The sequence below is a fragment of the Neolamprologus brichardi genome, chromosome 12, assembly GCF_056152115.1.
Source record: "Neolamprologus brichardi isolate AB-2024 chromosome 12, ASM5615211v1, whole genome shotgun sequence".
Lineage (NCBI taxonomy): Eukaryota > Metazoa > Chordata > Actinopteri > Cichliformes > Cichlidae > Neolamprologus > Neolamprologus brichardi.
In genome coordinates, this window is record NC_142115.1 from 27,019,398 (window position 1) to 27,046,626 (window position 27,229).

Here is a 27,229-nt window from a genome sequence, read left to right on the forward strand (position 1 = left end):
GCTTTTTTTCGGTGCTTTTTTCCCCTGAGATGTCATACACTTTGGATTCTAGCCAATCATTTTACCTTTCCAAGGATAGTAGATGGGCCCAGTTACGTACGTTCTTTTAGAGCAGAGCTACAGATTAAAAATGCCCAAGGCGAAGTGGTCAAAGTCTGGCTGTACTTCACAGCAAAAGATGCAAACTCAGCAGCCTGCAACAAGTGCTTTAAGCTGATACTGTGCAAAGGAAGTAACACCTCGAATCTGATGAAACGCCTGGCGACGCATAGCGGTTTTTTTTAAGCCGAGAAATGCACCGCATTGGATAGCTTGCTGCGAGAGCTCACGCCGAGCACATCTACTGCGGCGTGGTGCCTGTTATCGGACCGGAGTTAGCAACATCTCCCAAGAACCCGAAGAGTAGAGGCGTGGCCCCTAGCCCTGCCAGTGTAGCAGAAAGGATGATGGATGATGATGGCAGCAGCAGCCGTTTTTCTCTGCGTGAGTGGCTTAATGTTGTTCTTGTGTAATTTACGTTGAGTGCGCTAACCACGTGATAACCACATTATCACATTAATGCATGTAAGGTGAACTAGCAAACACTGTGGTAGTTACATGCGGCTGTCTCCTTGTTTCATGGCAGATACAAAGGCTAAAATGACTAAAGAAAAAGTGGAAAACAGCTAAACATGAGAAGTTTTTGGACAAAGTTTGTGTTTTTTCCATTGTTTAAGCCCTGCTTCCAGCCAAGAGTGATACCATATATGCCCTATAGCTGCAGAAAAGGCTAACATTGTTATCTTTTTACAAAAAAAACAGCTAAACATGAGAGGTTTTAGGACAAGTTTGTGTCTTCCATTCTTTAAGCACCGGTTCGAGCACCGTTTAAGCACCGGCACCGTTTCAAAAGTACCGGTTTGGCACCAGTATCGGATAAAACCTAAACAATACCCATCCCTATTAACAATAGCAGTAAAATAATTTCCCTGATCTCCACAACCACTATGGCTCGAAGTTTACTGAGACGGTAAAAGGCATGGAATCCCAGCTATGAAGCCAAAGCACGTCGTCTGTCAGTTATAAGGTGTAGTCCAGGGTTCGGCAACCCGCGGCTCCGGAGCCGCATGCGGCTCTTTAGTCTTTATTTTGCGGCTCTGGGTGGTTTGGGAAAATAAATGAGAAGTATTTAGCTGAAGTGTAATTTATTTATGTTAGTTCTTTTTTTAACTTGTAGTTCTAAATTGGAAGATTATCGTGATTTTGAAATATAAAAATAAAATTATATCTTATTATTTTTTCATCGCTCAAAATAAGCGTCACACTCGCGGAAGCCGCTATACCCGCCGAAACGCTGTGCATTTATCGAGACTTTCAACCCCAGGTAGGCCAGTTATGGATCTTCGGATCCACATTATGTCAGCAGCTCCACCGTGAACTATGTTAAAACGAACACCGCTCACGTCTCACAGATGACAGCTTACAGTCCTGCTAAAGATGAAAGCCCCGATTTGCAGATGCTGTGCGCAGAGGTTCGGGACGATAAGTCTTATTGTAAACATATCACGGCAGACCCGACGATGTTTCCATGAAGATGCTTTTCAGCATCTCTTTACTGACCACTTTTCACACATGGTTGCTGTACGCATACAGCCGGCTGTAGCTTTTCAGCTCACAGCCCGACACACACCAACAACAGCAGAGAGAGCACAGACTTTAAGGCAGCGAGGCGCGATTGCGGGTGCCGCTCAGATGCGTCCGCCTCCCATACAGCGGCGCTGCAGACCACGACCCGCCACACACATTAACCAGGTAAATTACATATTTAGGCAGAATTTTGCAAATATCTATTTTTCATCTTTTAGCAGCATAGTGCTTTTTTCCAATTATTTTTTAAAAGTCAGGTCAAGGCTCTAAAAGTCCAAAGGCGATATAAGGGTGGCGGCTCACAGCAGTTTTTGTTTGCTGGATCATTTTAGTTCAGCTGGGTGTCTTTCCTTTTGTTATATTTCTTTAAGAGTTCAAAATGTGTTATTTACATAAATAAAATGTAATTTTCTCTGTAGCACTTCATGGATTTCATAAGCAACACACCTTAGTTGCTCTGTGGATTCTTTTAAAAACCAGTTAAAAGCTTTTCTGTTCAAACAAGCCTTTTTTGATCTACATATTTTATATTCTTTACATTTTTTACATTTGATCTTTTACATTGTGTATAATGTCTATTGATTGTATTGTTTATTTTAATATTTGTGTACCGCGCTTTGTGACTGCCTGTCTGTGAAAAGTGCTTAATAAATAAACTTTACTTACTTACTTTAGTTGTTCACACAAAGCATAAAGGTAAAAAAACAATATATACAGTGTTATCTTCATTTTAGATATGAAAAAGTATTTGCGGCTCCCAGTGTTTTCTTTTGCGTGGAAACCGGGTCCAAGTGGCTCTTTGGGTGTTAAAGGTTGCAGACCCCTGGTGTAGTCAGACCAGCCGCTAGCTTGCTGGCTAGCAGAGTTGTTGTTTGCTCATTTGTTAGCTGCCAGCTTTCTGTGACCGTGTAAACACAGCAGTTGCAACGCGGATAGTTTCTACACCGCTAATACCCGTTAGGGGCCACACGTACCCGGGTATTTTTGAAAACGGGGATTTTCCGTTTTCGTTTTAAAAAAAAAATCCCATCCACACATAAAGGCAGAAATGAAGGAAAACGCTGCTAGGAAAAAAATGTCTTTATAACATGATATATATAGCAGATCCTGAAGGCCCTTTTACATAGTACAGGGCTGCGCTGTGAAACGCATCCACCTCTATTGCTTGCGCCGCAATAACGGTTTCGTATGTCAAGCCATCTAGGTCAAAATTTGTCACTTTCCGAACCCGTATGGTTAAGAAATTATGTAAAAATAAGAGTTGAATGAGTCAGGACGTGTAAAAGTCTGTGACAAACCCAGCAGAACACCGTATTTTACGCCAGTGAGTGGCGTTTGAACACATCATTACCAGTGGCGAAAGAAATTGACCTCCTTTTCAGGTCAATTAAACGCCACTTCGTACGTCACGCGGCTACGCTAAACTATACAAACAAAGGTCACTTTAGTCTTCCTCCGACAGATCTGATTCAAAGCCAATTTACTCCCGAGAAATACAGCAGCTGGAGCTTTAACTAACAACACACTGTGGGATAAACTGTAGACACAAGCAGTTTGTGTGTTTGCTGATGTTTGTCGAGCTGAAAGAAACGTTGCATTTAAAATTACCTGCCACAACATGTTCCACCTTTATGCTTGCTTGACTTTTGTAGAACTAGCCAGATGTTGGCACCTGCAGTGCCCAAAAAAGAAGAAGAAGAAGTAAACACCTGCTCACTTTCAATCCTGCATCTGGCACACACTTTTATTCTTTCTTTTTTTCTTTTTTTTTTTTGCATCTGTCATGTCTTTTAATCACATATCTTGGTGATTAATACACAAACAGAACCAGTGATGGGAATAACAGCGTTATAAGTAACGGCGTTACTTTTTTCAGTAACTTGTTTTGAGTCCTGCAGCAGTCCGACTGCCCATCGAGAAGCAGCAGAGCGTGTGTGCACGGATACTTCAGCCTCCTGCATGTGTGTTTGCTAAACTTTACTGCCCCTGCACATACACCAGTGTCCTGGATGATTATTTTTTATACACACACACACTCACAGAGAGGAAGAGAGCACCAAGAAAACCTTACATAACTTGGTGGAAAAGATGGATGTAAAAGCAGTTCTTTGAAAGTCAAAGGCCCCCATGTCTGTCAAAATTCCCTGTGCAAAATGGCTTTTAGTCACAGTGTGAAGGCCTCGGGGCACTTGGGAACTTTCTATAGCCACCTGGACAGCGGAAACGTGAAGTCTGGGGAGGATTAAACCTGTTCGCATGACTGTATTTGGTTCTGCATTCACACAAAGTGACAATGAAAAGTTTCTCGAGAACACAATGTTCTTCTTTTTTTGCAGTATTAAATATGGAAGTGAGCAGATGCTGTCTTCTCTGAAGTGTCCAGTGTCGCGCTGGTGATAATCCTAAGGGGTTCTTCATAGACTTCTGTGTGCGCATGCTCGTGTGTGTGCGTGCGTGTGTGTTTAACAGTGTCTTTCCCGTCCACTCATGTATATTTTAGTGTTGTTTGCTTTTGGATTCCCCTCCACTGTGCTTTTCATCCTTGAACAACACGTCAGTCAGGTGCTCTCTGAGGACTAGAGCGAGAAAGGAAGAGATAGACGTGGGGACACCAAGAGAGGCAGAGAAAAGAGGCGGCAGACACAGGGAGAGGGAGGGAAAAAAGGCGAGTTTTGAAAGACTTCTAACTTCATAAAAAAGAAATGAAAAAAATGAAAAAAAAAGAACAAAAAGAAGAAGAAAAGAAAAAAGAAAGAAAAAGAATAGAAAAAAAGAGGGAAAAAAAGTAACTAGTAATCTAACTAATTACTATTTCTACCGTTACAACGCCGTTACTATGGGCGCGTAGAGCTGCCACCCAGGCAAAAGAAAAGTAGTTATATCACGTTATAACATGAAAGGTTTATTGTTCTAACAATATACTGTTCATGTTTGTACAACATAAAATCACGTTATTATAATATACATAGTTATCCAATTTGTACAATATAATATTTATATTGTTATAACGTTATAATTATCAGTTTCATACAATATAATATTTATGAAAAAAAATTTGTTGTAATGTGACATCTGAACCACGATTCTTCTGTGATGGAGAAAAAAAAGAATAACTCTTAAAAAATGGTTGACTTTGTAACTTTTAACAGTTTGATTTAAAATAAACTATAGTCATGTACAGATCCAAAACTACAAAAGAAATTAACTTTGAGTTACCTTACTGATCCAAACTTTAGTATCAATAAGGAAAATAAAAATAATTAAATACAAATAAAAACCTGGTTGCTTTAGCGCATCTACAAACTGCCAATGATGCTTTGCATTTAGAGATTCTTAATCCACGAGTGACAGTATTTCAGATTCTTTGTTTTTCTGTACAGCATGTGGATTAAGATGCTATTTGTGTGTAGCTTCTGATCCTCACTCCAGACCACAACATGTTCCCCCTTAACCGATGCTACACTTCGTATGTGAGCGGTAAGTTATTTCTAAACATCAGTAGTGTTTAAAGCTGTAAATAAGACGTGTTCTGAGCTGACATATTGCTAAATGATTGGAACTAGGCCTTAATGTTGTTGCTCAAACTAACGTTTTCCCATTATGTCTTACAGGCACTGTCACTAAGGGCTGCCAATACAGTGCCTCATGTGTCAAGCCTTTTAGCTGCTGTGAAGGGAACTTGTGCAACAGTGCTATACCAACTGGTCCCAGTGTCGTGCTCCTGCTGGTGTCTCCAGCCATAATCACCGTCTAGCTCTGAAGCTCTGAAACAACTACATCTTAATCATGTTTTACTTTGTTCTTAACCAAAAATTACAACCCAGGAATATTAAGCCATTTTTAAAATAATGTATGGATATTTCTTTTCAATAAAACCACAATAATATATCAACTACTGCATTGTTTAATTCCTAGGATTCTGCAATTCACATCACTACAGCAGAAAGATTTTTTTGTGAGCTCTAACAGAAAAACAAACAAAACAGGACAGAAAAATAGACGTTATTGCGAGCAGATCAATCATTTAATTTTTTAGCTGTCTGATAAAGACTTATTTAATTACTTTTTACAGTTATTTCCACAAGTGCAGAAATCACTTTTCCCACCCATTTGATGTGCTCACTCTGTGACTGAGATGACTCTTTCATAAGAGACGCATCAGGCATATACAGTGTTTGCAACTGTGAAAAACAGGTCTTTAAACATGAATAACCTGAAAAAGTCAACATTGATGCAAAAGTCAGGTAGGTGAATTTCACCTAGTCTGATCGCAGGTAAATACACATAAGTCATTCATGACAATACATACAGTACTTCTCTAGATGTCACACAAAAAACAAACATATACCATATGCATAAATAAAATTAAATATTTGTTCTTTGGCAGTCTACCTTCTAATTGTGCCAAGCACTCAATCACGGGGGGGGGGGGGGAACAACAACAAAATTTTTTTACACAGAAAACTTTCCCTTTAACATTCACATCTCTGTTGTGTCACGTTGAGGATTTCACCATTACACCTAAAACATCAAACAGTTTGTGATCGCCAAATCCACTTATTGTGTTTTAAGTGAATGTCCTTTTAAAAACCTTCATAGATACATGTTATATTTTACATTTTGCGATCTAACCTATTTAACATAGGTTAGATTCTCACACAATCTCACACAAGCTTTCCTGGTTTCACAACAAAGATGACAAAGTAAGGTTACTAAAAAGAAGTACGAAATTATGTATGCATCCGTTTACTTATTCATTTGAAGAAATGCTGCTGTGTACTGTGTCAGTAAAAGCCCATCTATGTAAAATTTAAACATTTCTTGTGGTAGGATCAAGAATGCAAGGGGAAAAAACAAACATGGCCAATTTATAGGATTTATCATTTGTAAGTTGCTGTAATTCCAAGACAAATTCATATATAATAACACTGCTGTTTTTATTATTTTCAAGCAAGGCATTCAAATTACTCGGTGTGCTTTACTCTCATGCTGGCAATCACTATGAAAGAGCAGACAAACATTTAAACTCTTCATGCGCTTTGCAATGTCACTGCTTTGAAACATTGCATCAAAAACATCAATGTATGTAGAAATGTGTTTTATCCCTCTGGTTCTCTTTGCTAAGGTTGGCATACCATAGATTAGCTAATAAGGCAAATGAAGCCACAAGGCAGACATAGATGGCACACTAATATATGGCATCTTTGAGAATAATAACTGTTTTACAAGGTAAATCAGTTATAATAATAGAGTACTGTGCAAAAGTCTTGAGCCACCCCTCATTTCTCTTTATTTTAAAGTTATGACTAGGAAATAGGACAGTAATTTATTGAAATTTGCAAACATACAGAGAAAAACCAACAAATAAGGCAAAAACAGAGTTTGTACGATTCTACTAAGTTTGAAAGTCAGTATTTGGTACGACCACCTTTATTCTTTAACACCGCCTGAACTCTCTTAGGTAAGCTTGTGTGTCATTTCTTTAAGTAGTCTGCTGATCCCCAACACTACTGGCTAAAATATATCCCCAAACCCTGACAGTGACTTGACTGTGCTGTAGACACTCGCCATTGTACCTCTGTCTTCACCTCATCCATAAATACTGTTGATGATTTGATCGCCCCCAAAAAAAATTTTTATTCATCACTACGTCAGATTGCCACTGATTTTCAGTCCAATTCTTTTGTAATTAGGCACACCTCAGCCTTTTCTCCCCATTTCTCTTGCTTAAGAATGGCTTCTTGACAGCCACCCTTTTACTGAGACCATTTCTGATAAGGCCTCAGTGAACAGTAGATGAAATGAAGCACAAATTTCTTAAGGACACAACTTAAGAAACAGAGATTGTTCATCCGCTGCCGACAGCTATTTATGTCTGTAATTTCTTTTGTCCGATTGCCCAGTTTCCCTTAATGTTTTTAAGGACACACCGCACACCATGTACCAAGTTTTCTCTTATAACCTTGGTGGTGCAAAAATACAATTTTATGCCTGTCAAACTGTGTAAACCTTGGATTTTTGTTGATTCAGCTAAAAAAAATCAAAAAAGAAGTCCAGACGCTTTTCTTTGCAAGCACCTTTAAAAAACAAAAACAAAAAAGGAAATATTTATATGTTTTTGAGACCGGCTGGTAGCAAAACAGTCCCTAAGATACAATTTAAAATTGGTTCCTTACAAAGTTGTCTGTGATAAGCACAACAGTAGTTCATCCCTTGTGTTAGGTGTCTTCCTTTAAGCTGTAGTTATTCATAGGTCAGTGTTAAGTGGCTTCGCAAACAATAAACACTCATCTAAAAAATAGTCAGCTACAGGACATGGGCTGAAAATCTGAAAGACCTTCAGACAAGCCTGGACAACTATTGCCCAAAAAACACTTAAAAATTGCAAGAAAGTTTGGCTCCTTTGAATTAAAATAACACAATGAGAAGCGGCGCAAGACTTTTGCACAGTAATGTATAACAAATATATTACTGTGGATCAATAATAAATATCTTTTAAATGTACCCTGAGCAGTTAAGTTGACTTGTGCAGACTTTTTTATTAAAAAGCATAAAGCAGTAGATTTTGGCACTAAAATAATATAATGGCACTATAGGTTATGGGACTTACTGACATAAAAGTATTTGCAGCTTATTGTTCACCCCTTTATTCATCCCCAGAATCATGCATATTTAAAAACATCCAACAGTATCCACAAATAAAAATTAATAAATATAAAGAGCAATTAATCAAAAGACTGTAAAATGTAGATGTCAGTGCAATGCAAATTAATGCATGTTAGCTTAAAAAGTTAAAAACACAGACTTAAGTATGGCTAGAGTGCATTTTTTTATTGCCCAACCCAGTCACCCCCAAAAAGAACCTGTACCTAAATGGTACAGTTACTTCTATTAATAAGCTAATGGAAATAATATTAACCCAAAACCGCCGCCATGCTTGCTGTAGAGCTTTGGGCATTGAGAGAGAAAAAAAACGCAGTATTAGATGGCCACTAAGGCTAAGAATGGTGATGATACAATCACAGATCGGATCTTCTATTGGCTGTGAAAGGCACACAAGGATGAGGATTAGCTTAAGGATGCAAAATGAGAATTAGAAGGTAATTCTAATTCTTTGGGCGGAGGGTTTTAATCTGCAGGCAGAAGTCCTGACAAAGAGCAGGATGGAAGAGACATGAGGTTAATCTTCACTAAAATGTCACTCTACTCTCAACTCAAGCTTCTGGTGGTGCCTCCCTGCTTTTACTTGGCATGTGTGCTCAAACGAATGTGTGCGGGCGCGTGTGTGTCAATCCGGTTTTCAATTCTTTAATGCCTTCAAAGAACCCTTGTAAAGAAAGCGATCTCATCCAGGTCCACAGGGTAATCAGTGAGGTACATGGGACCTTTATCATAATGTTCCCCCTTGTAGCTTTTCCATCGTCCTGCGGGCAAGTAGATATCCCTCTCTTGCTTTCCTGGCTCCAACACTGGCGCCACCATGAGGTCATCCCCAATCAGGAACTGGGAGTCGATCTTATAGGCAGCCTCATCATCATTGGCAATCCACCAGAGGGGCCTTATGATTGGGTCTCCTGTATCAAGAACCACGTGTGCCAATTCAAGAACTTTTGGTGCCACCAGAGTTTCATGGAGCCCTGTGAACTTCTGTGCTATCTTTACCACCTGCAGATGTACAAAGACATTGAGTTAGCATGGAGCAGATGCCACCTAACAGACAGCAGAGTAATAAAACCATCCCCACGTCCTGCTTCAATTTATGCATCAAAGCACACAGAAAAAGAACTGACTTATTGTTTTTGACTTGTGATCAGTACTTGTATATTTTCTAGGAGAAATATTTGTTAATGAAAATGGCATTTTATTTATTCTTTTTTTTTTTTTGAGAAAAATCAGGTTTTCTTTAGCGCTTTACAGTGTACGGAGGTCAGAAGAAGGTAAGGCAACATTCACTAAGCCTGAGAGACATAAGAAAATGTTTAAAGATTCTAAACCTTGTGTACAGGGTAAGTTGACTTGGATGAGTATTTTTATATTAAAATCAACTAGGATCCCACGTGGTCTTATAGCTGGACAGTCAGAGGGCATGATCTGGAAAACCTTTTAGAAATTAATCTTTCTGAAACCATGTTTAGATCTCTAAAGTGCAAAACTGCTGTTGCAGTATAAATCTTATCTGGGCATTCTTCTCTGTCATCCTGAGAGAGAGATTTTTGGTGTCCAGTAGGAGGACTTGAAAAAAACAACTACTAACTGTTTTTGCTGCTGTATTGTTATTTGTTTTAACTTTTTTTTACATTTCTATCATGGTACACTACATGCTACATGTATTACAACACCACCCACTCTATGCAAGATCTTGCCGCATGGAGTGATCATAAGAAAAGTAAAGAGACCACATTAAAGCACTTCATTATGCTGGATGGCCTAAAACAAATAGGTCAGGACTCACAGTGTTCCCACAGTGTGGTCAAGTATGTCATGGACTAAAAAGACTGGTACCTAGAAAATGTGTCAAGGAAGAGGCAGAAAAGAAAAGCTGACTGAAGTAGATGAAAGGCACCTCAAGATTTTAAGTGCTATAGACAAAAATCAGACCACTGCTGATTTTCAGGCAGCGCTTAAATAATAAATAAATGCTTCTAGATCAGAGTATGAGGTTTCCAGAATGACCATAAACTGACGACTGAACAAATACAGCTTGAAAGGAAGGAATTACTGAGCGCTGCAAACAGAAGAGTTTCAGATTTGCCAACAAGCACAAACACTGGACTAAAGATGACTGGAAGAAGGTACTCATACAGTCGTAAACATAAGAGTCCAAGTTTAAACTCTTTACTTCCGCAGAAGAGCTGAATAACATTTTGATGCGAGACTAGTTACGGTGTGAGTTTCCATTTCTGCAAATAGCATGGGGAAATTAGAGCAAAGCACCAGTATCATTAATAGAAAGGTCTAACAAAATATCTTGGAATCACTTTTGGACTGAAACTGATTGCCATGGGTTCATTTAATGACAAGAAAAGGCAAGACAGACTATTTGACTAAGAAAAGGGAATCTGATGCGCTAGCCAAATCGACATAATTCTATAAAATTTTATGTGTGATTAAGGACTATTTAGTTCTTTCAATATATATATACACATATATATATATATATATATATATATATATATATATATATATATATATATATATATACACACACATATATATATATATATATATATATATACATACATATAATTTCTAGTTTTAAACATTTTTTTTGACAAATTTCTAAAATATTCTTGTTTTCTTTTTTATAACAGATAAACAGATTTCATTTAACTGGTATGCATACCCTTAAATTCCCCATAACTGGTCTGTGTAGACCAGGGGTGTCCAAACTCTGGCCCGCGGGCCAACTGCGGCCCACAATCCATTTTTAATTGGCCCGCAAGTAATTTTATAAATAGAATAGAATATGGCCCGCACTTCAACTTTTGCTTGAGTGTATTGCACTTCTTAGTTTTAACACCAGGGAGAGCTACTGTTAATCAAGGCAGTTGCTCCACCAAAAAGGACAATCACAGAAGAAATTTAGCCCAAGTTACTAAACATGGCAGAACCAAAGAAGCGAAAGGTAGAAAGTGAATGCAGAAAATTTCAGACATGGTGGTGGGAGAGTGAATATTTCTTCAAAGAATTCAAGGGGAAGTGCGTCTGTTTGATCTGCACTGAAACTGTGGCAGTTATGAAAGAGTATAATGTACGACGTCATTATGAAACCAAACATCAGGCCTATGCATCCTACACTGGTGCTGAGCGAGAGCAGAAATTAAAGCAAAGGGTAGCTCTCCTGCAGGGTCAGCAACAGTATTTTTTTCGTGCACTCCTGTTATTAAGTCCAGTTCAGTCTGTTAATGTTGATAATGGTTTCAAACGAACGTTAATAGGTGTGTTGCTAAGCCTAATTATTGTTTTTTCTCTGTGCTGTAAATCTTCTGTCTAAGAAGAAATCTGAGGCTGCTGTTCTGAGAATGAGCTACCAAAGCTTTTTCTGAATAAATCAATAAAGATCCATTTATGGAAAGCTGTGATGAAGGCAGTTTTGTCTTTAATTATATTCAACAATATAACATATTCGACCACTTTTAAGTGATTTTTCTAACTTGAATACACTAAAATTAAGGTTATATACCTAATTTCTAGTAAGTGGCCCAGCCCCTCCTATATTTTTATGTATGTGGCCCTCAGTGAAAAAAGTTTGGAAACCCCTGGATTAGACCTTTATGGTTTAAACTTTGGCGCCCTCCTGTGGTAGTTTTCAAACACACCAAAAAGAATTTGAAGCAACAATTATTCTGTCATTTCTCTACAAGCAAACAAACAGGCGCTTCACGGTAATGTAAAGGTTAAGTTTAAGCGTCCCGTTTATTATTTAATCTGTAATTAGTATTTTGCACTATAGTACTGATAGAGCAAGAAATTTTTACACCAACTGTAAAATGTGTTGCAAAATTGTTACAAACCCTATTACAAATGTTGCAAAAGTGTGTATGTGTGATGTACACACACACACGCAATTTAGTAAATTTAAATGCAGGAAAAGCTAAGAGGCTACACACTGTAAAATACTTTTCTACATCTAAAATTCATCGCTTGCTTTATTTGGCTTACCTCATTGTCATAAGCCCATGGAGGTATGGAGAACTGCATGGCGGGCATAAAGGCAGACAGCTCCAACCATCTGATGTACAGTTCTCTGTCTGGCAGACCATTTAACCCACCTTAAACACAGATGAAAGACTGTCAGATAAAACCAGATCAGAGAAAATCTGTTTTTTTTTTTAACAGAGCTAACGCTCTTAAAATGCATGCCATACCTGCAGTATGGTTCGGGTAGGCATTTCCTCCTATCATATCAGGTAAGACAAACTGGTAACCCAAAATGCCTATAGTCAGAACAGTAGGGATGATGGACTTGAGGCCGAGCTCGTAACCCCACACCGAGTCCCTGTCAATGATCCTGAAGAAGCAGGAGATGTTCTGACTCTGGTAACCAACCCTTAGCTCAGCATGCTCCATAAATGGTATAGCCATCTCTGTGTAGCGGCGGGTGAAGGTGGAAGGGTTTGACAGTGGGCCCAGGGTACTAAACTGACGGGGCAGGTAGCTCGTTTCTCCTGCATCAAACTTGAAGGAGGTCACCCCATAGCGACTTTTGAGCATGTGCAAGTTTGAGGAATACCATTCACGAGCGTCTGGGTTTGTGAAGTCCAAGATTCCTCCAATCCCGTTCCACCAGCGAACCAGAGCGGGCAGTTCACCGCCTGGCTCACGGACAAATAGATCTTTCTCCACAGCTGCACCAAAATTTATGGAGTCATAGTTGATAAAAGGGTGCGTCCAGAGTGTAACTTGAAAGCCGCTCTCTCTTAGTTTGTCAAACATGCCGCTTGCATTGGGGAACTTCTGCGGATCAAAGTCAAACTCTCCGTAATCTGCTGTGTAGCGGTCATCCAGCTCCAGATGGGAGCAGTTGAAGCCATGCCTAGTGATGTCAGCGGCATAGCGCAGCAGCTTCTCCTGAGTTACAGCAGTCTTGTAGATAGCCCATGTGGACCACACTGGTTTTTTGAACAAATCAGCAGATGGGACTTTGATAGGCTTTGTGAAATACCGGCGCACCTGAGAAAAGAACATGAATGATTAGGGGGAAAAAAGAAAAGAAAAGAACATGAAGTAAGTGATTTGGGATGTTTTTAAATGTGTGGTTATTGTCTTTCATTCAAGCCTGCACAGGCTTTGTGCTTGATTAAACAAGTGTAAGGAAATATGCCTACTGGCATCCTTACAATAACCAGATAAATTAGCTTAAGGGTTGCTTGGTCCCTTACAGCTTGAGAATTTCAGGTTTCCGTGTCAAGAAATAACCAACTACATAAGCCAATTTTTAGACTTTTTCTAAAGATTTTACAAACACACTATAAGATTAGAATATTGATATCCTCATTAAGAAAGCATTTACAATTGGGGAAATCATTATTAATTCATAAGTTTGCTCTCTTACAAAGAAAAAACCTGGAAAAAAAATCACTGCATAAAAGTTATAAATTGATTTGAGTGAAATAAGTACTTGATACCCAAGCAAAATATGACTTAGTATTTGGAGGAGAAACCCTCCAAAGCACTGTCATGTCATCATTCACCAGGTTTCCACACATCTCAGGAGGGATTTTGGCCAACTCATCTTTACAGAAACACTCTAAATACTTTAGGTTTCTTGGCCTTCACTTGGCAACTCAAAGCTTCAGCTCCCTCCACAATTTTTTAATAGAATTAAAGTCTAAGACTGGCCACGCCAATAGTGTGTTGCCAGTGGTGACAGATCACAGCTTTGAGGTGATCCATCACCTCTCTTATGATGGTCCTCACCCATGAGGCAAAATCTCCATGCTGAGGACACTGATGGTCATTTTATACTTTTTCCAATTGCACCAACAGTTGTAAACTTCTCCCCAAGCTTCCTACTGTAACCAGCCTTTTGTAGGTCAACAATCTTTGAAAGCCTTTGAGAACTCTTTGGTCTCGCCCATGGTGGTGGACAGGTTGGAAGAGAAGAAATTGATTCTGTGGACAGGTGTGCTTTATACACATAGTGAGTTGAGATCAGGAGTATCTGTAACTGTGACTTCAGGCTGGGTTGTAGGAGATCAAATACCTTTTTCACTCAATGACAAGCAAATCAATTTCATCTGTAAATTTGATGTAATGTGCTTTTTTCTGGGGTTTTGATTGATATTCTGTCTCTCTCCATTAAAATTTAACTACAATAAAAATGAGAGGATTTCCATTTCTTTGGAAGTGAACAGACACTTAAATTCAACAGTAAATCAAAGAGTCATTTCCCCAACCTAAGTATATTTTCTGGAATGTTAAAGATTAAACCTGCTCTGCAGGGGAACAAAGAATTAATGGCAGTAGTATTAAATTAAAAATGCATATGCAGGATGGGACAAGTGTTTCTGGTCCAGTCATTTGTTGTACATCTGAGTATATATCCACTACACTGGCAGCTTTTAACATTATTAAATATTTGTCAAATATCCAGCATAATTACACTCACCATGTACTTGTGAATAGAGGTGACATCTGACCCCACACAGACTCTATAACTGAGTTCAGGAAAGGTCTGCTGTCTTTCTAGTGGTCTGAAGGGAGAGTCCTGGTACCGGGCCTGGAACCTCAGTGTCCTGTTCTTCTCTGACCAGCCCAAATGAAACGGTACTGAGTCATTAATCTTAATGGCAGTTGCATTTGATGACAGCCAGTACCGCTCTAGAATTCCTCCAAAAGCATTTCGATTGGAGTAGACGTCACTTGTGATGAAAGGTCGTGGTTCCTCTTCTCCCTGAAATCTGATAGGCCAGTACTGTGTTGCCGTCTCTGCCCCTCCATACCAATGAGAGTCATTATAGGCCATGACATGCTCTACCAAGTGCTTATTCTGCAGCTCCTCCCAGCGAACCCGATAACAGATCACAGTGTCCTTTGGACGAACTGTTTGGATAAAAAAGTTGAGCTTCCCAGAATCCGACTGAGTGCAGCTCAGAATATCTCCCTCCTTTGAGCAAGAGTCCAGATCCAGAGTGCCAGACCTAAGATTAGGTGTTTAAAAGAAAGAAAACGAAGGGGCCAGTTAAACACAGTTGATATTATTTGTGTTTTAAAACAAATTAATAGTAGTGCAACAACAAAGAAAATGTTGTAAGTTCTATTCCGTTGTTCTAGTTGTCTGTGGAGTGATTGTTCTATGGCTATTTCTGTCGGTATGAACTCTGCTGGCAAAGGACACATCTATTACAGTCTTCCCTAAGGGTGTAATCATGTGTCTGTCTAGTCTGATTTTTCATCATCCATCCAAACACTGCAGACAGGCAGACTTAAAGCAGATACAAAGAAGAACAACTCTGTCAAGACCAAAAGAAGTTACAAAGGCAACGAGTCCACGATTTACTGGGACTTAGTTTCACAAGAGAAGTGTTTGTTGAGTGTCTTGATTTGGACTGCACAGACATTCCTTTGGTCCTTATCTCAGCTGTAAGATAAAATTATAACTAGTCATATTTATTACCCTTATAAGTAGCAGAGTTGTTTTAGTTTTGTATTTTCTAATTCTAATTTCTAATTTTGTAATTCATCTTTTATTGTTTAAAAATGTTTAGCTTTAGTTTTTATTAGCTTCAGCATTAGTTTTAGTCTTTTAAATAGTGACTGAATGGAGGGCATATGCAAAAGCATTAAAAGCATAGACAACAAGTCCAAAAAAGGCAAAAATCAGCAAATTACCAATTATTAATTTAAAAATAATCAATAATATGAACCCACCTGAATGTCATAGTGAAGACAACAGCCCCAGCTTGGTTGTGAATAATAAAACCATCCTTGTTCAGGTCTAACAACGCTGTCGTGAACAACTGGGCTTTAAGAAGCGACACTGAGTAATAGCACCAGGCGACCACAGCAGCTAGCACCAGCCCAAAGCCCAACATACTTGCCATCACCAGTGGCCGACCTTCATGAGAAAGTTTCTTCTTAAGTGGAGAGCCTCCGGGTCCCCCAGCCATCTGCTGCTCCCCAGGAGCCACCGGCACAATTTGATACATGCTGAAGGCGTGCGGGTTGGAAGAAGAGTGGCAGGAATGGACAGCTGTACTTAACTTGCTGTCAGAGCTTTTGAAACAGAAATATAAATCTGTGTACTGGCAGCTGTGGGAGTGAAGGGAAAACTGATGTCTACCTGCCAAACTTTAGGAATGTCTCCATTTCTGAAAAAGGGCTGATATATCTGCTCCTGTGAGACAGACAGACAGATGTTAGTTTAAACCACAACAAGTGTAAAAGAGACCCAAAAAAAACAATAGAAATAAAACACCATTAATATCATCATCACATCAAATAATGAATGGAAGCTAAATCAAGTTAAAGTGCTAAAAGAATAACAAGTAAATGAGTACAGGACATAAATATTGACCAGTCTACCGTAGACTTCATCACACTGGCTATCTATCTATCTATCCAATTATCACTGCTGATGTTAGCTTAAAAGTGCTGCAGACAGGAAAAAAACAAAAATGTCTTAGTGATGCATTAAAAATATTACTTCATGCTGCAAAGGCATAATTTTCACACCAATCAAACCGTCTTAGTGACCTGATTTTGCCTCATGGATGGGGGCAATATCATTATGGAAGAACTCACTGCAATCAGGATTTAAATGTAGATGCAATAACACTTCCCTCACAGAGACGAGTACACAAAAAACATGCCATCAAAATAATACCTCCCAAAGAACAACAACATTTAGAAATATGTGCAATAAAGAATTCAAATGCACAATCGTTGTCTTTCAGTGTTTTAGAAATCACATCTGCATGCAGTCACAACCAATCAGCAGCATAGTTACAGGCTAAAGATGACAATTTTGAGCATAAGGGGTTACTGTTTTACCTTGAATTGTCTGTCACTGAACACTGTTTTTGTGTAGCATTACTGTATTGGCCCTGTACTGTCTGTACACTTGCTTTTATTATTATAGCATAGTTCAGCAGCATCCAGCAGAGAGATAGCGAGAGAGAGCACTGGGCTTTTAATCTGGTAAATGGCAGGTATCCAGGCTTTGCACAGGCACTCATTGTGAGAGAGCAAGCAAAACTGTAAAAACAGGCTGTGATCAGAGGAAGCGCAGACACCAAGTCAGCAGGATTCAATTACATTTACCTCAGGTAAGAGCACCTTCGGGATGAGTAAATAATAGCCCTCAAACAGCTGTAGTGCAGCAAGCCCACAGTTTTCAGATTGATAAGGATGCAGTCATCACCAGCAGAACCATACTTAACTTCCCCACAGGTAAACATTATCCTTCAGCTCCACATCCTTCTTTTATTGTGATGCTATTTAATGCCAGTATCGCAAGGAGGAACCGAAATCTTGCAAAAATCTTGCAGACAGAGGGAAACATTTTCCTCCATATGTCAGCTTTCACTCCAGTGAAGATCCTGTTCCTCATTTGTATGTAATTACTGACAAAACTGTACCATTGCTCAAATGTAGAATTAAGTTGAGAAAGCTCAACTTGGGATCCATTATAAATCAATTTATTCTATTAAGGGAACTTAACAATGAAGGCAGACCAGTCTTAAACTGTTAGAGATAATCAGTGCTTTTTAAGAAACCTAGCAATTAGTCTCCAAACTGTGGGCTGAAATCATTAATCTTTAATGGCTATCGGAATGAAATGTATAACATTTTAAATTAGGCCACAGGGGTCGGTGCAGTACAACAGGCTCCATACTGCAGGTTATGCAGGGGTTTCTAAAAACATGCACATTAACTACACAGTGACTACGAACTGCAAATACCTAAATTACAACAAACATTAAAAACGTCGTCATCTGACTTTCTGAAATGATCCCAGTGGACACAGACGCCGTCCAACGACCTGTATTTTTACGTTATCTATCCACGCCCGTGTCAAGCTGGCGTGTAACCAACTAATCAAACACTTGCGATATCTGATCGATCCCCAACAAACACTCACTCGACTCGGCCATTGAAGCCGAGTCGGGATATTGCCGTAACAGTAACTCGCTCTACCAGTATTCACGAACTGATTTAGAAGACCGTGCTCACAATTAAAAGCTATACTCGCCATGACAGTAACACGCAAAAAAACGTTGTGTCACATACAAAACATTTTAACTGCTCTTAATAAAGCTGCGACCACAAAATAACATTCACCTTACCTCCACATCTGATCACACTCCGGGGTCAACGTCTGTGCGCGCGGAAGCCTGCGGTGCAGCGACAGAGGCGTTAGTCCCACCCAAACGGAGCGAATGCGAAGCTGGTTTGTCCATCGATCTGTCATTCGTGTACAAGATAGCGCGGAAGGATTCTGGGAAATGTAGTGTGAGAACAATATAGTCACAGAGCTTCAAATTTGTTTATTGCTGGCTGCGAACAATGTGAAACGCACAAGAGTACGGCAAAATGAAGGGATTCATTTTGACTATCGTTAACGTTACTTTTAAATTATTATATTTTCCTTACCAAATTGTTGGTGCTAGCGTTGTCCGTGGAAACAATTCAAATCTCAAACGTTTCATTCAACTTGTAGTGAATGGTTTTGGGAGGATGGGGGTGGGTGTTATTGTTATTATTAGCATTTTGTATTTTTATTTTTTTACCATGGTTGTTCGTAACCACAGATTACCGTCTTCGACCCTGTGACAACAACAACAACTGGAGTACACTGCCTCACTTCCCGAACAGACCACAGAGGTGAGATCATCGAGAGCGAACAATAATGTTATTGTGGCTGCAAGAGGTTTTTTACCGCTGGGTGACAGCAACAAGCTATGAATAGCAGGGCAGCTGAACGACACGACCGTGGCGAAGTAGTCGACTCTTGTCTTATTTTTATATCCGTGAGTTCTTTGATGTTCTAAATGTTTTTAAGTTTACTATGAACTGAGAACTAGAGATGTAGACATATATTTTATTTAATCCCACACTGGCGAAATTCTGTCGTTACAGCAGCGCAATGGACAGGGGGAAAAAAGAAAAATAGAAAAACATAAATGAGAAAAATTGTCTACAAAAAAGCTAAAATATTATATTTGGTAAAATAAACCAAAAATTTCCTTTTTTTTTTATATGTACATGAAGTGCAGTTGGAATAATAATATTATTGTATCGCCTGACTGCTGTACCACCAGTGTGGAAATCTACTAGATTACTATTTGACTAGTAGGCTAGCTAAAGTAAAATATTTATAAAGAAGTAGCAGAGGTAAGATTTAAGTCTGATTTATTTAAATGTTGACCTGTCTCTGAAATCCAAACAATTAGGAGACACAGAGTAACAGACACAAAGGAATGGTTGCTTTAAGGGAGAAGGCAAAGATAAAACTCAAAACAACCCTTGACTTTATTTCCAGGCAGAGGTCATAGACAGTAAACTCTACGCAAGACCAAATTTTATACACAAAAAAAAAAGGGGGGGGGGGGGGGGAAGGCAGTTGAAACTGACACCATGAAATAAAAACCAACATAAATCTCAAACCATTTCTATGTAACTACAATTTTGTAAGAGAATTGTGAAATTTAAGTATTGTGAAATTTAAGTATTCAGTCATTGATTCCTTATTTCCTGCATATTCCCTGGAGAAAATCAAATGATATTAATAATAAAGAATAGAGAAGGTACTAGGCAGAGGCTTAAAAATATATGCATCTCCTGTGAGTCATCTGCACTGGCAAGACAATTCACCATCTAGGGATGTAGTTTAGCACAGCAGGGCAAGGTCAGACAAGACGGCACTTGAATTTTTCTATTTAAGAAAGAAAATGCAACTCCCCTACACCCAGTCAGAAGGATCCAGCCCAGTGTATGACCTTCAAAACAGCCCACAGAATGAAAATGGAGCTTGTCTATTAAGTGGTTAGAAGTCAAGTGACTTTAAAGGTGACTCTTAATGTAATGTACAGCTTAGTAAGGCTGTGGTTAACCTGAAACAATTTGAATGAAAATTATTTATCTTGCAAGTTATTCTTTGTTTAATGGATATTTCTTTTCACAGTCATGTGAATAGAAAAGAATTGTAGGCATTCCTGTGGAAAAGCGAAGTGCATGTTACTGCTTATTTAGGAATTAAGAGGTTAAGTAGCACTTGATTAATTGATCAGCAGGAAGTGGGAGCACCTCTAAGGAAGCAGAATGTTTAGCAGTTTGGAGCATGCAGATACGTGTTAACACAATGCTTCAACCTTCATAGGATTGGACACTGAAGCAAGAGAAACTTAGAGAAACTACAAAGAGCTCAAGGGCTAAATGTCAGACTGTAGCATGTTAAATGTTAGAGTTCATGGCAGCACAATTAGAAGAAGACTGAACAAGGTGACTTCTGTAGAAGGGTTGCCAGGTGAAAGCCCCATCTCTAAAAAGAATATGGTAGCACACAGCATGTCCAAAGACAGATAACACCAAAATGGAGATGTTTGGCCATAATGCACTGCGCCATGTTTAATGAAAACCAAAACACGGCATATCAGCACAAGCACCTCGTACCAGCTACCAAGAATGGCGAAGGAGGGGTGATGATGTATGGCTGTTTTGCCCTGGGCACCTTACAGTCATTTAGTCAAGTATGAACTCTAACCAAAGTATTCTAGAGTCAAATGTGAGGCCATCTGTCCGATAGCTAAAGCTTGGCCAAAACTGGGTCATGCAAAAGGACAATGATCCCAAGCACAGCAGCAAATCTCCAACAGAAGGGCTGAAAAAGTTTTCATTTTTTGTGTTTTATTTTCTTAAAAGCTAGGACATGGACTCCAAATTGGTACCTTATCACAGTTCCACTTAATTGTGTGTGGTGATCGTGCTCAGCTCCGTTCAGTCTAGGATCCAGCATTTATAACAGAGGGACAAAAAAAGATATAGACTATTGCAAGGTGTTGCAATGGCATGCAAAGTCCAGACTGAAATGCTGTGGCAGGACCTTAAAAGAGCTAACAAATGCCCACAAACCTCAATGAAAGCACTGCTGTAAAAAAAGCGTGGGACAAAAATTCCTCCACAATGATTTGAGAGCCAGAAAAAGTCATACAGAAAACAAATACTTCAAGTTATTGTTGAGGTGGTTCTACAAGCTTTTGACTCATGGGGTATACTTAGTTTCCCACAGGACTGGATAGTTTCACGTGAAATCTTTCTTTTTCATATGACTGTATGTGTGATGATGCTGATATTCTTTGTCTTACTATGCTAAATCTCTTTGGCTTTGATTGTTAGTCGGGGTTTTAGTGAAGCTCGAAGGTGCTTTTCACAGTTTTATTTTAAACTGATTAATCTAATGAATAATAGGCCAGGCGATCAACAACAAAAATTATTTTAATTTCTCATATTATTAAGTGCATATTCATCAATTTATTTTTATTTTAAAGAAATAGCCAGAATGGTACAAACACTATGCCAAATTATGGTTAAAGGGAAACAGCAGAAAATGTGATAGGAGTAATAGTATGACAGCAGCAGTAATTGTAAAAGTACCATTTCAATAAGAGCAACAGGTGAAATGGTGATGACAGGGACAACGATATTTGGCAGCTGTGTTTCAGAAGCTTTCACTGGAGCCAAAGTGACTCATTCTGCTGCAGGAAAACTCAGCTGCAGAGGGAAGATGCCGTTGATGCTGGTGTCCCTGCTCTGCTGTGTCACTGCAGCCAGGGCCTGTCTGCAGTGCGACCGCAGCATCCGAATGATGCACGAGGACTTCATCTTGTCTGCTCCCACTCTGCGAGACCAGCTCGACTTGCAAAGTATTTGTGACCAAGCCTATGTGACCTACATAGAGACCAGTCAGGAACGAAAGGGGGTCATTGGTGAGATCAAGAAACTGTTATCTCGTAGTTCTTTTCTTCCAATAATGTCAGGCCAAAAAAAGTTTATTTCTTACAAATTTCTTCTTGGAAACTTTACTTTACTGTTGTAGCTTTTGGACAAAAATATAAATGTAAGGCAGTTAAAATGATCAAAATAAACCAAATAGCACTGTTTTTTGTTTTTTTTTGCTCAGATCCCACTACTCTATACAGAGCCAAAACTGAATACCAGAGTGAATTTGATCGCTTCTTGAAAACCAAGCTCACTGGTGAGAAACAAAAAAACAATCTATCATTCTTATTCTTTCCACTCAGAAATAAACAGTAGCTGCAAACGCACCTAAACACTCCAACAAGTAGAAGGCCATTATTACTTTTCCATTATATCATCACTGAAAGTATTAACATGTTAAAATGTCTTTTAAGGATCTATAACATTTGAAGCTGTTCAGATCATGGAGAAAGGCAGGAAGATTTTAGAGAAACATCTGGATGCTTTCGTCCCCAGTGGTAATTTGCATAACAGTCGGGGTTCTGCAAAGTATGAGGCAATAAACTTTTTGTAAGTCATCGCTGTGAAAAACATGCATTAGTTTCAGATCATTTATTGTCTTTTTTTTCTCTCCCTCAGAATTATGCCCCAACATTTGTGGTAAGTACTGAGACTGTGACAAATGATCTTTTAAGAGTGACTCATACAGATTGTTCCAGTGGACCGTAAAACTTTGATCGAGAGACGTGAGACAACTGTAAAATGCTTTTTGCTGTCATTTGACAAACCAATGACTTTTCATTTATTTATTTATTTTGGCGTTTGATTTGCATACTTTCCAGAAAAATGTGTGGTCTCATAGGGATCAGTACCAGGACCAATTTAATGTTCAGTATATGTAGGCTAGAAAGGTTAGCACCAAGTCCCGAGTTTTAGTCCATCAGGGAGTTTGGGACTTTCTGTGTGGAGTTAACATCTTCTTCCTGTGAAACAGCCTGCTCACTATTTCCATCTCACTCTGGGGGGCTGTTAGGTCTCTAGTTATGTCGTCGTCGTCCCCACCTCCCCACCCCCACCCCCACCCCCCCACCCCCACTTTCCATTACAATAAAGTATTTTGAACTGATTTAAAACACTTTTTTGTAATGGAAAGTGTTTCTAAGTGTTTTAATTTCTGTTTTCCTACTGGCTTTATTTTTATTTTTATCAGGTTTCCCTGCCTTTTTTTTCCTGATCTTAAACTTCAGTCTTCCACCCTTTAAACTTTTCAAATATCCTTTTTCTATTTTGTACTTGTTGTTATCTGCTGTTTTAGGTCATCCGTACTGTAGTTTTATTTAACTGTCTTGCCTATGTGTCTATTCTGTAATGTGTATTATGTGTTTGTTGTAAAGCAGTTTCTAAAACCCCTTTTACATAAGTGCAATATATATTAACTGTGTTATGCATGATTTTTTTTTCTCTGTGTTGCTATACATCACTTTATATCCATGTAGTATTTATTTTAAAGGGTGTGTGTGCATGTTTGTGTGTCATTATCAGGGCTTCTAATTAGAAGAGTAATGGATTGCGTCTCTTGCCGCTACAAAGTATACATCTGTCCCTCTCCGACTGGACAACAGGACTGTGGTGGTATATTTTAATTTATTTGTTCTCGTGTTAATGCATGAGTGGATTAGGAGGAGTCATTCCTATGTTCTTTAGAGTGCATAGATATATGATGTCACGAGTCTATGAATGTGTGCTTACGCGAGTGACTGCTGCTGCCTGTCCATGTGAGACACTAATGAAAAAGATTATTCAAGTAATCCTGATTCAGACAAATGGAGGATCCCACTTTCTCCCTCCTGTCAACCTTTGTCCAGAGTATCCGGTGCAGGCTGAGGAAGGAGGCCAGGCTTTGTTGAATTGTTTTCTTCCGTGGCATCGTCTTCTATTGGGTAGACCAGAGTACCACTACTCCTGGGTGCCAGGAGCATCAGAGACTGATAAGGTCTCTCATTGCCATCACTGATGACAAATGAAGGCACAAACATTAAGAGACCTAAATACTTCAATATAGATACATTTTGAAGTATCTGCATTCATCTGTAGTCTCTGTATTAGGTTTCTTTCCATATTTAGCTCCACAGTATCATACCTATTTACTGTCTGACGGTTTTACACCCCTAACTTGAAACTATTCCTTCCTAATTTGTAAACACAGATGGATGAAAGTGACTTCAGTGTCTTGGTAGTGACAGAAGACTCATCTATTGTCTTGAATCAACTGCGTTTGGATGAAGAAGGAACATACCGCTGCTCCCTGCAAGCCCAAAATGGAACCATCTTTTATCAAGCCACTTTCCCACTCACTGGTACACATACATCCAACCATCCATTAAATCATCTATTTTATTCTGCTTTTCCAGTTTAGGGGCTCGCCAGGTGCTGGAGCCAATCCCAGCAGTTAGATATGCTGTATTAAATAGAACTGACCATTAACTACATTCTGAGTTGCTAAACTTGAATTAATATACATCTAGTTCTAATAATTTACACAGAATGTTGTTGGCTGTTGTCTCCAACCTCAGTAAATGTCACATATTTTAGTATTCTGGTCTGAGGGCTGCTAAAAATAAATTTAATGTCACAACGGGACTGAACGGACTCACGCGCAGGCTCTAGGTCTTGAAAGCACAAGAGTCTTTATTATGATACACCAGGTAATTATTTACAAAAGTGAGGGGAAAGCCGGGCTCCGGGGGTCCACACACGAACGGGAAAGACGCCGAAAGTCACACACACACACTCCATCCACTCCTCACGCTCCTCTTCACACTCCAATCACTCAGGTAACACAGGGGTTGGTCCAGGGAATCTGTACACAGAGACACGAAGGGATTATAAGGCAAATCGCTGTGAAAACACTCTAGAAGTAACTGAGCTGGGGTTACACTGACGAGGGTCGGCAACGGTCCAGCGACGGGAAACACAGAGCTGCCATCTTATAAAGGAGCTGGAACACTCGTGATGAGCCACAGGTGCGTGATGGCGACCAGGTGCGTGGGCCAAGGGCAGGAGCCCACAGGTGAGCTCCGCCCAGGCAGAGGGAGGAGGGAACGAGGGGAAGGGAGAGAGCAGGAACAAAAAAGAATATAAAAACATATGTAGCCATACTGAGCCGACCGGGTAGGCACAGGGACCCTGACATTTAAAGGTCATTTAAGACACAACAAATAAAGAAGTAAATTATAAAAGAAACAACTTTACTGCATGTTCAGAAAAGTGCTAAAACTATCTGTATTTTGGGGCTTTTTTTTAATTACACTCTTTAATCTTGGGACTTCCTCGTATTTTTTTTTACTGCATTCTTGTTTCTTTTTTTTTTCTTTATGGACTTCCACAGAATTGCAAAACGCTTTCATTCTTATACCACAGCAGTTTTTTGTGAAAATTCAGGTACAGTTTGGTACAGTAATGTAGTGTTATTTGTCAATACACTTGAATTAGCTGCTGATGCCATTTTTAATACTATAATACATTAGTGTAATGACACTTAGCAATGTAAATGTTTAAGTACACAAAAAGAACAAAGTAAGAAAATGTAAAATTGCAAAGTGATAGTTGGTACATAAATTAACAGACAAAAGCTGGCAAATCCAGCCGCCTTTACTGTAATTTCAAGGGAAATTTCTTCTTCTCCTCCTTCTTCACAGTCATATCGTCGCCTCACCAGACTCACTGGCCTTTAGTCACTCTGCCCTCCCTGCCTCATGGAGACAGCTACTCACCTTTTCAGCCTACGGAGGCCTTGCTTGTGCCACTCATCGCTGTGGTTACGGCTTTGACTCTGACAGCGAGCGTAGGACTCGCAGTTGTCCTGAGGTGAGACACAGCAAGTGGGTGGAGGGGAGAAAGAGGGGACAAGAGGTTTGCAGGAAGGGTGGAGGTGAAAAAGGTAGCACAGAACAGTCAGAGCACGACAAACTGAATAATGCAAGACAAAGGGACTGGCCGTGCTCGAGTGCAGTTTGAGGACTGAATTATAATTTGTTAAGCGATCCCATGTGCAATATCAGTCTACGTAAATAAGGTCATTGTTTACATTTGAAGTGAATTACGCCGATAAGTTGTTTTCTCTGAAAGTGTCGTCACTTCTTCCAGGAAGTGATGACGGCACCTTAGCAGCAGGTGTTAACTTAGATTTCCACCTCAAGTTCTGCGTGGTAATGGGTAATTCTGTCTTTACAATCTAAAAACAAAAAAGCAATTAAAAAAGAAACTAAATCGCTTCGTGTGTAATCCTTTCTTGTAGAGTGATGATGAATCAGCAAAGAACAGCAACAGAACTGAGGAGAAGGAGGAAGGAGGAAAACGGGACAGAAAACATGATGTGATAGCTGAACTCAGTACAGTAAAAACACACTTTAATAACAGGAAGGTTTTTCTTCACTTCAGGTTTGGCGTTTTGTTTTGCAGTGAAATAAATTTCCCAGCAGAAAGTGCCATGTCATTTCTAGAAATCACGTGGAAGTGAGAATACGTTTTGGCGACATGCAAATGAGGCAAAACATGACTTGGGTGTCATGTTTGAAAGACGTGAAAAAGGAATCAAGCGAAGTGATGTCAGCCAAGAAACAAGTTATATACAACAGACTATACAACACAGCTGAACTCAGAAATGCAGAAATTCCCCAGAAACCCCTCGACATTAAGCAACAGCTCACTGGAAGACAGTTATCTTTCTCTCGTTCCCCCTGAATGAAGCGATGTTGTTATCACGTGGGCGTTTGTGAGAGGAATCAGGGATGAGGTAAATCTCCCGGATTGCAGTGTTTTTCAGAGATTACTAACCACAGCCATCCAATTAATCCTGGATAATCCCCTTGTGAGGAAGGAGGGGGCTAAAGCCAGGAGCAGACGTTTTCATCAAAGATTCAACTAATGTTTAGTTACTCATCTGTTCATTCAGAAGTACACAATAAGGTCAAAAGCCCCCTTTTTTTTAGCATTTGCATTATTACTCATGTTTTAGTCATTCTGTTTTCTGCCACACTTGATGATATCAGCTGCTTTGGTTTCAAATATAGTCTGTTTACTCTTCACACAGGCTCTGTCATGATCTCAACGCCAGTGCTCGACGTCCGTCACGTATCATTTAGCTGCTTCTGGCTGCCTTCTTGTCTTGTTGTGCGCATAC

At 39.4% G+C, this 27,229-nt stretch overlaps 2 protein-coding genes across 11 annotated transcripts; one reads left to right on the top strand and one right to left on the bottom strand.

Moving 5' to 3' along the window:
* Positions 1-4,600: 4,600 nt before the first annotated feature.
* On the bottom strand, positions 4,601-18,520 carry LOC102796158 (alpha-galactosidase MYORG-like). Of its 3 annotated transcripts, none has more exons than XM_035907305.2 (7): positions 18,417-18,520; positions 16,412-16,465; positions 16,000-16,278; positions 14,738-15,269; positions 12,495-13,299; positions 12,289-12,398; positions 4,601-9,291 (listed from the first exon to the last, which is right to left on the bottom strand). In XM_035907305.2, exons 1-7 carry the CDS (start codon positions 18,422-18,424, stop codon positions 8,944-8,946), a joined length of 2,136 nt encoding a protein of 711 aa, XP_035763198.1. In that variant the 5' UTR covers positions 18,425-18,520; the 3' UTR covers positions 4,601-8,943. The 3 variants fall into 3 exon arrangements, with proteins under 3 accessions (XP_035763198.1, XP_035763197.1, XP_087705363.1); XM_035907304.2 differs by lacking the exon at positions 18,417-18,520 and adding an exon at positions 17,392-18,400; XM_087849237.1 differs by lacking the exon at positions 18,417-18,520 and adding an exon at positions 17,122-17,376.
* izumo1 (izumo sperm-egg fusion 1) lies at positions 18,438-26,465 on the top strand. Of its 8 annotated transcripts, none has more exons than XM_087849241.1 (11): positions 18,438-18,520; positions 18,882-18,954; positions 21,781-22,055; positions 22,250-22,324; positions 22,482-22,565; positions 22,687-22,707; positions 23,590-23,679; positions 23,913-24,040; positions 24,254-24,404; positions 25,746-25,914; positions 26,345-26,465. In XM_087849241.1, the coding sequence occupies exons 3-11, from the start codon at positions 21,854-21,856 to the stop codon at positions 26,424-26,426; spliced, it is 1,002 nt and encodes a 333-aa protein (XP_087705367.1). In that variant the 5' UTR covers positions 18,438-18,520; positions 18,882-18,954; positions 21,781-21,853; the 3' UTR covers positions 26,427-26,465. The 8 variants fall into 8 exon arrangements, 7 of the variants coding, with proteins under 7 accessions (XP_087705367.1, XP_087705366.1, XP_087705370.1 ...); XM_087849240.1 differs by having other exon boundaries at positions 18,451-18,582; XM_087849244.1 differs by having other exon boundaries at positions 18,451-18,582; positions 21,831-22,055.
* Positions 26,466-27,229: the final 764 nt, after the last annotated feature.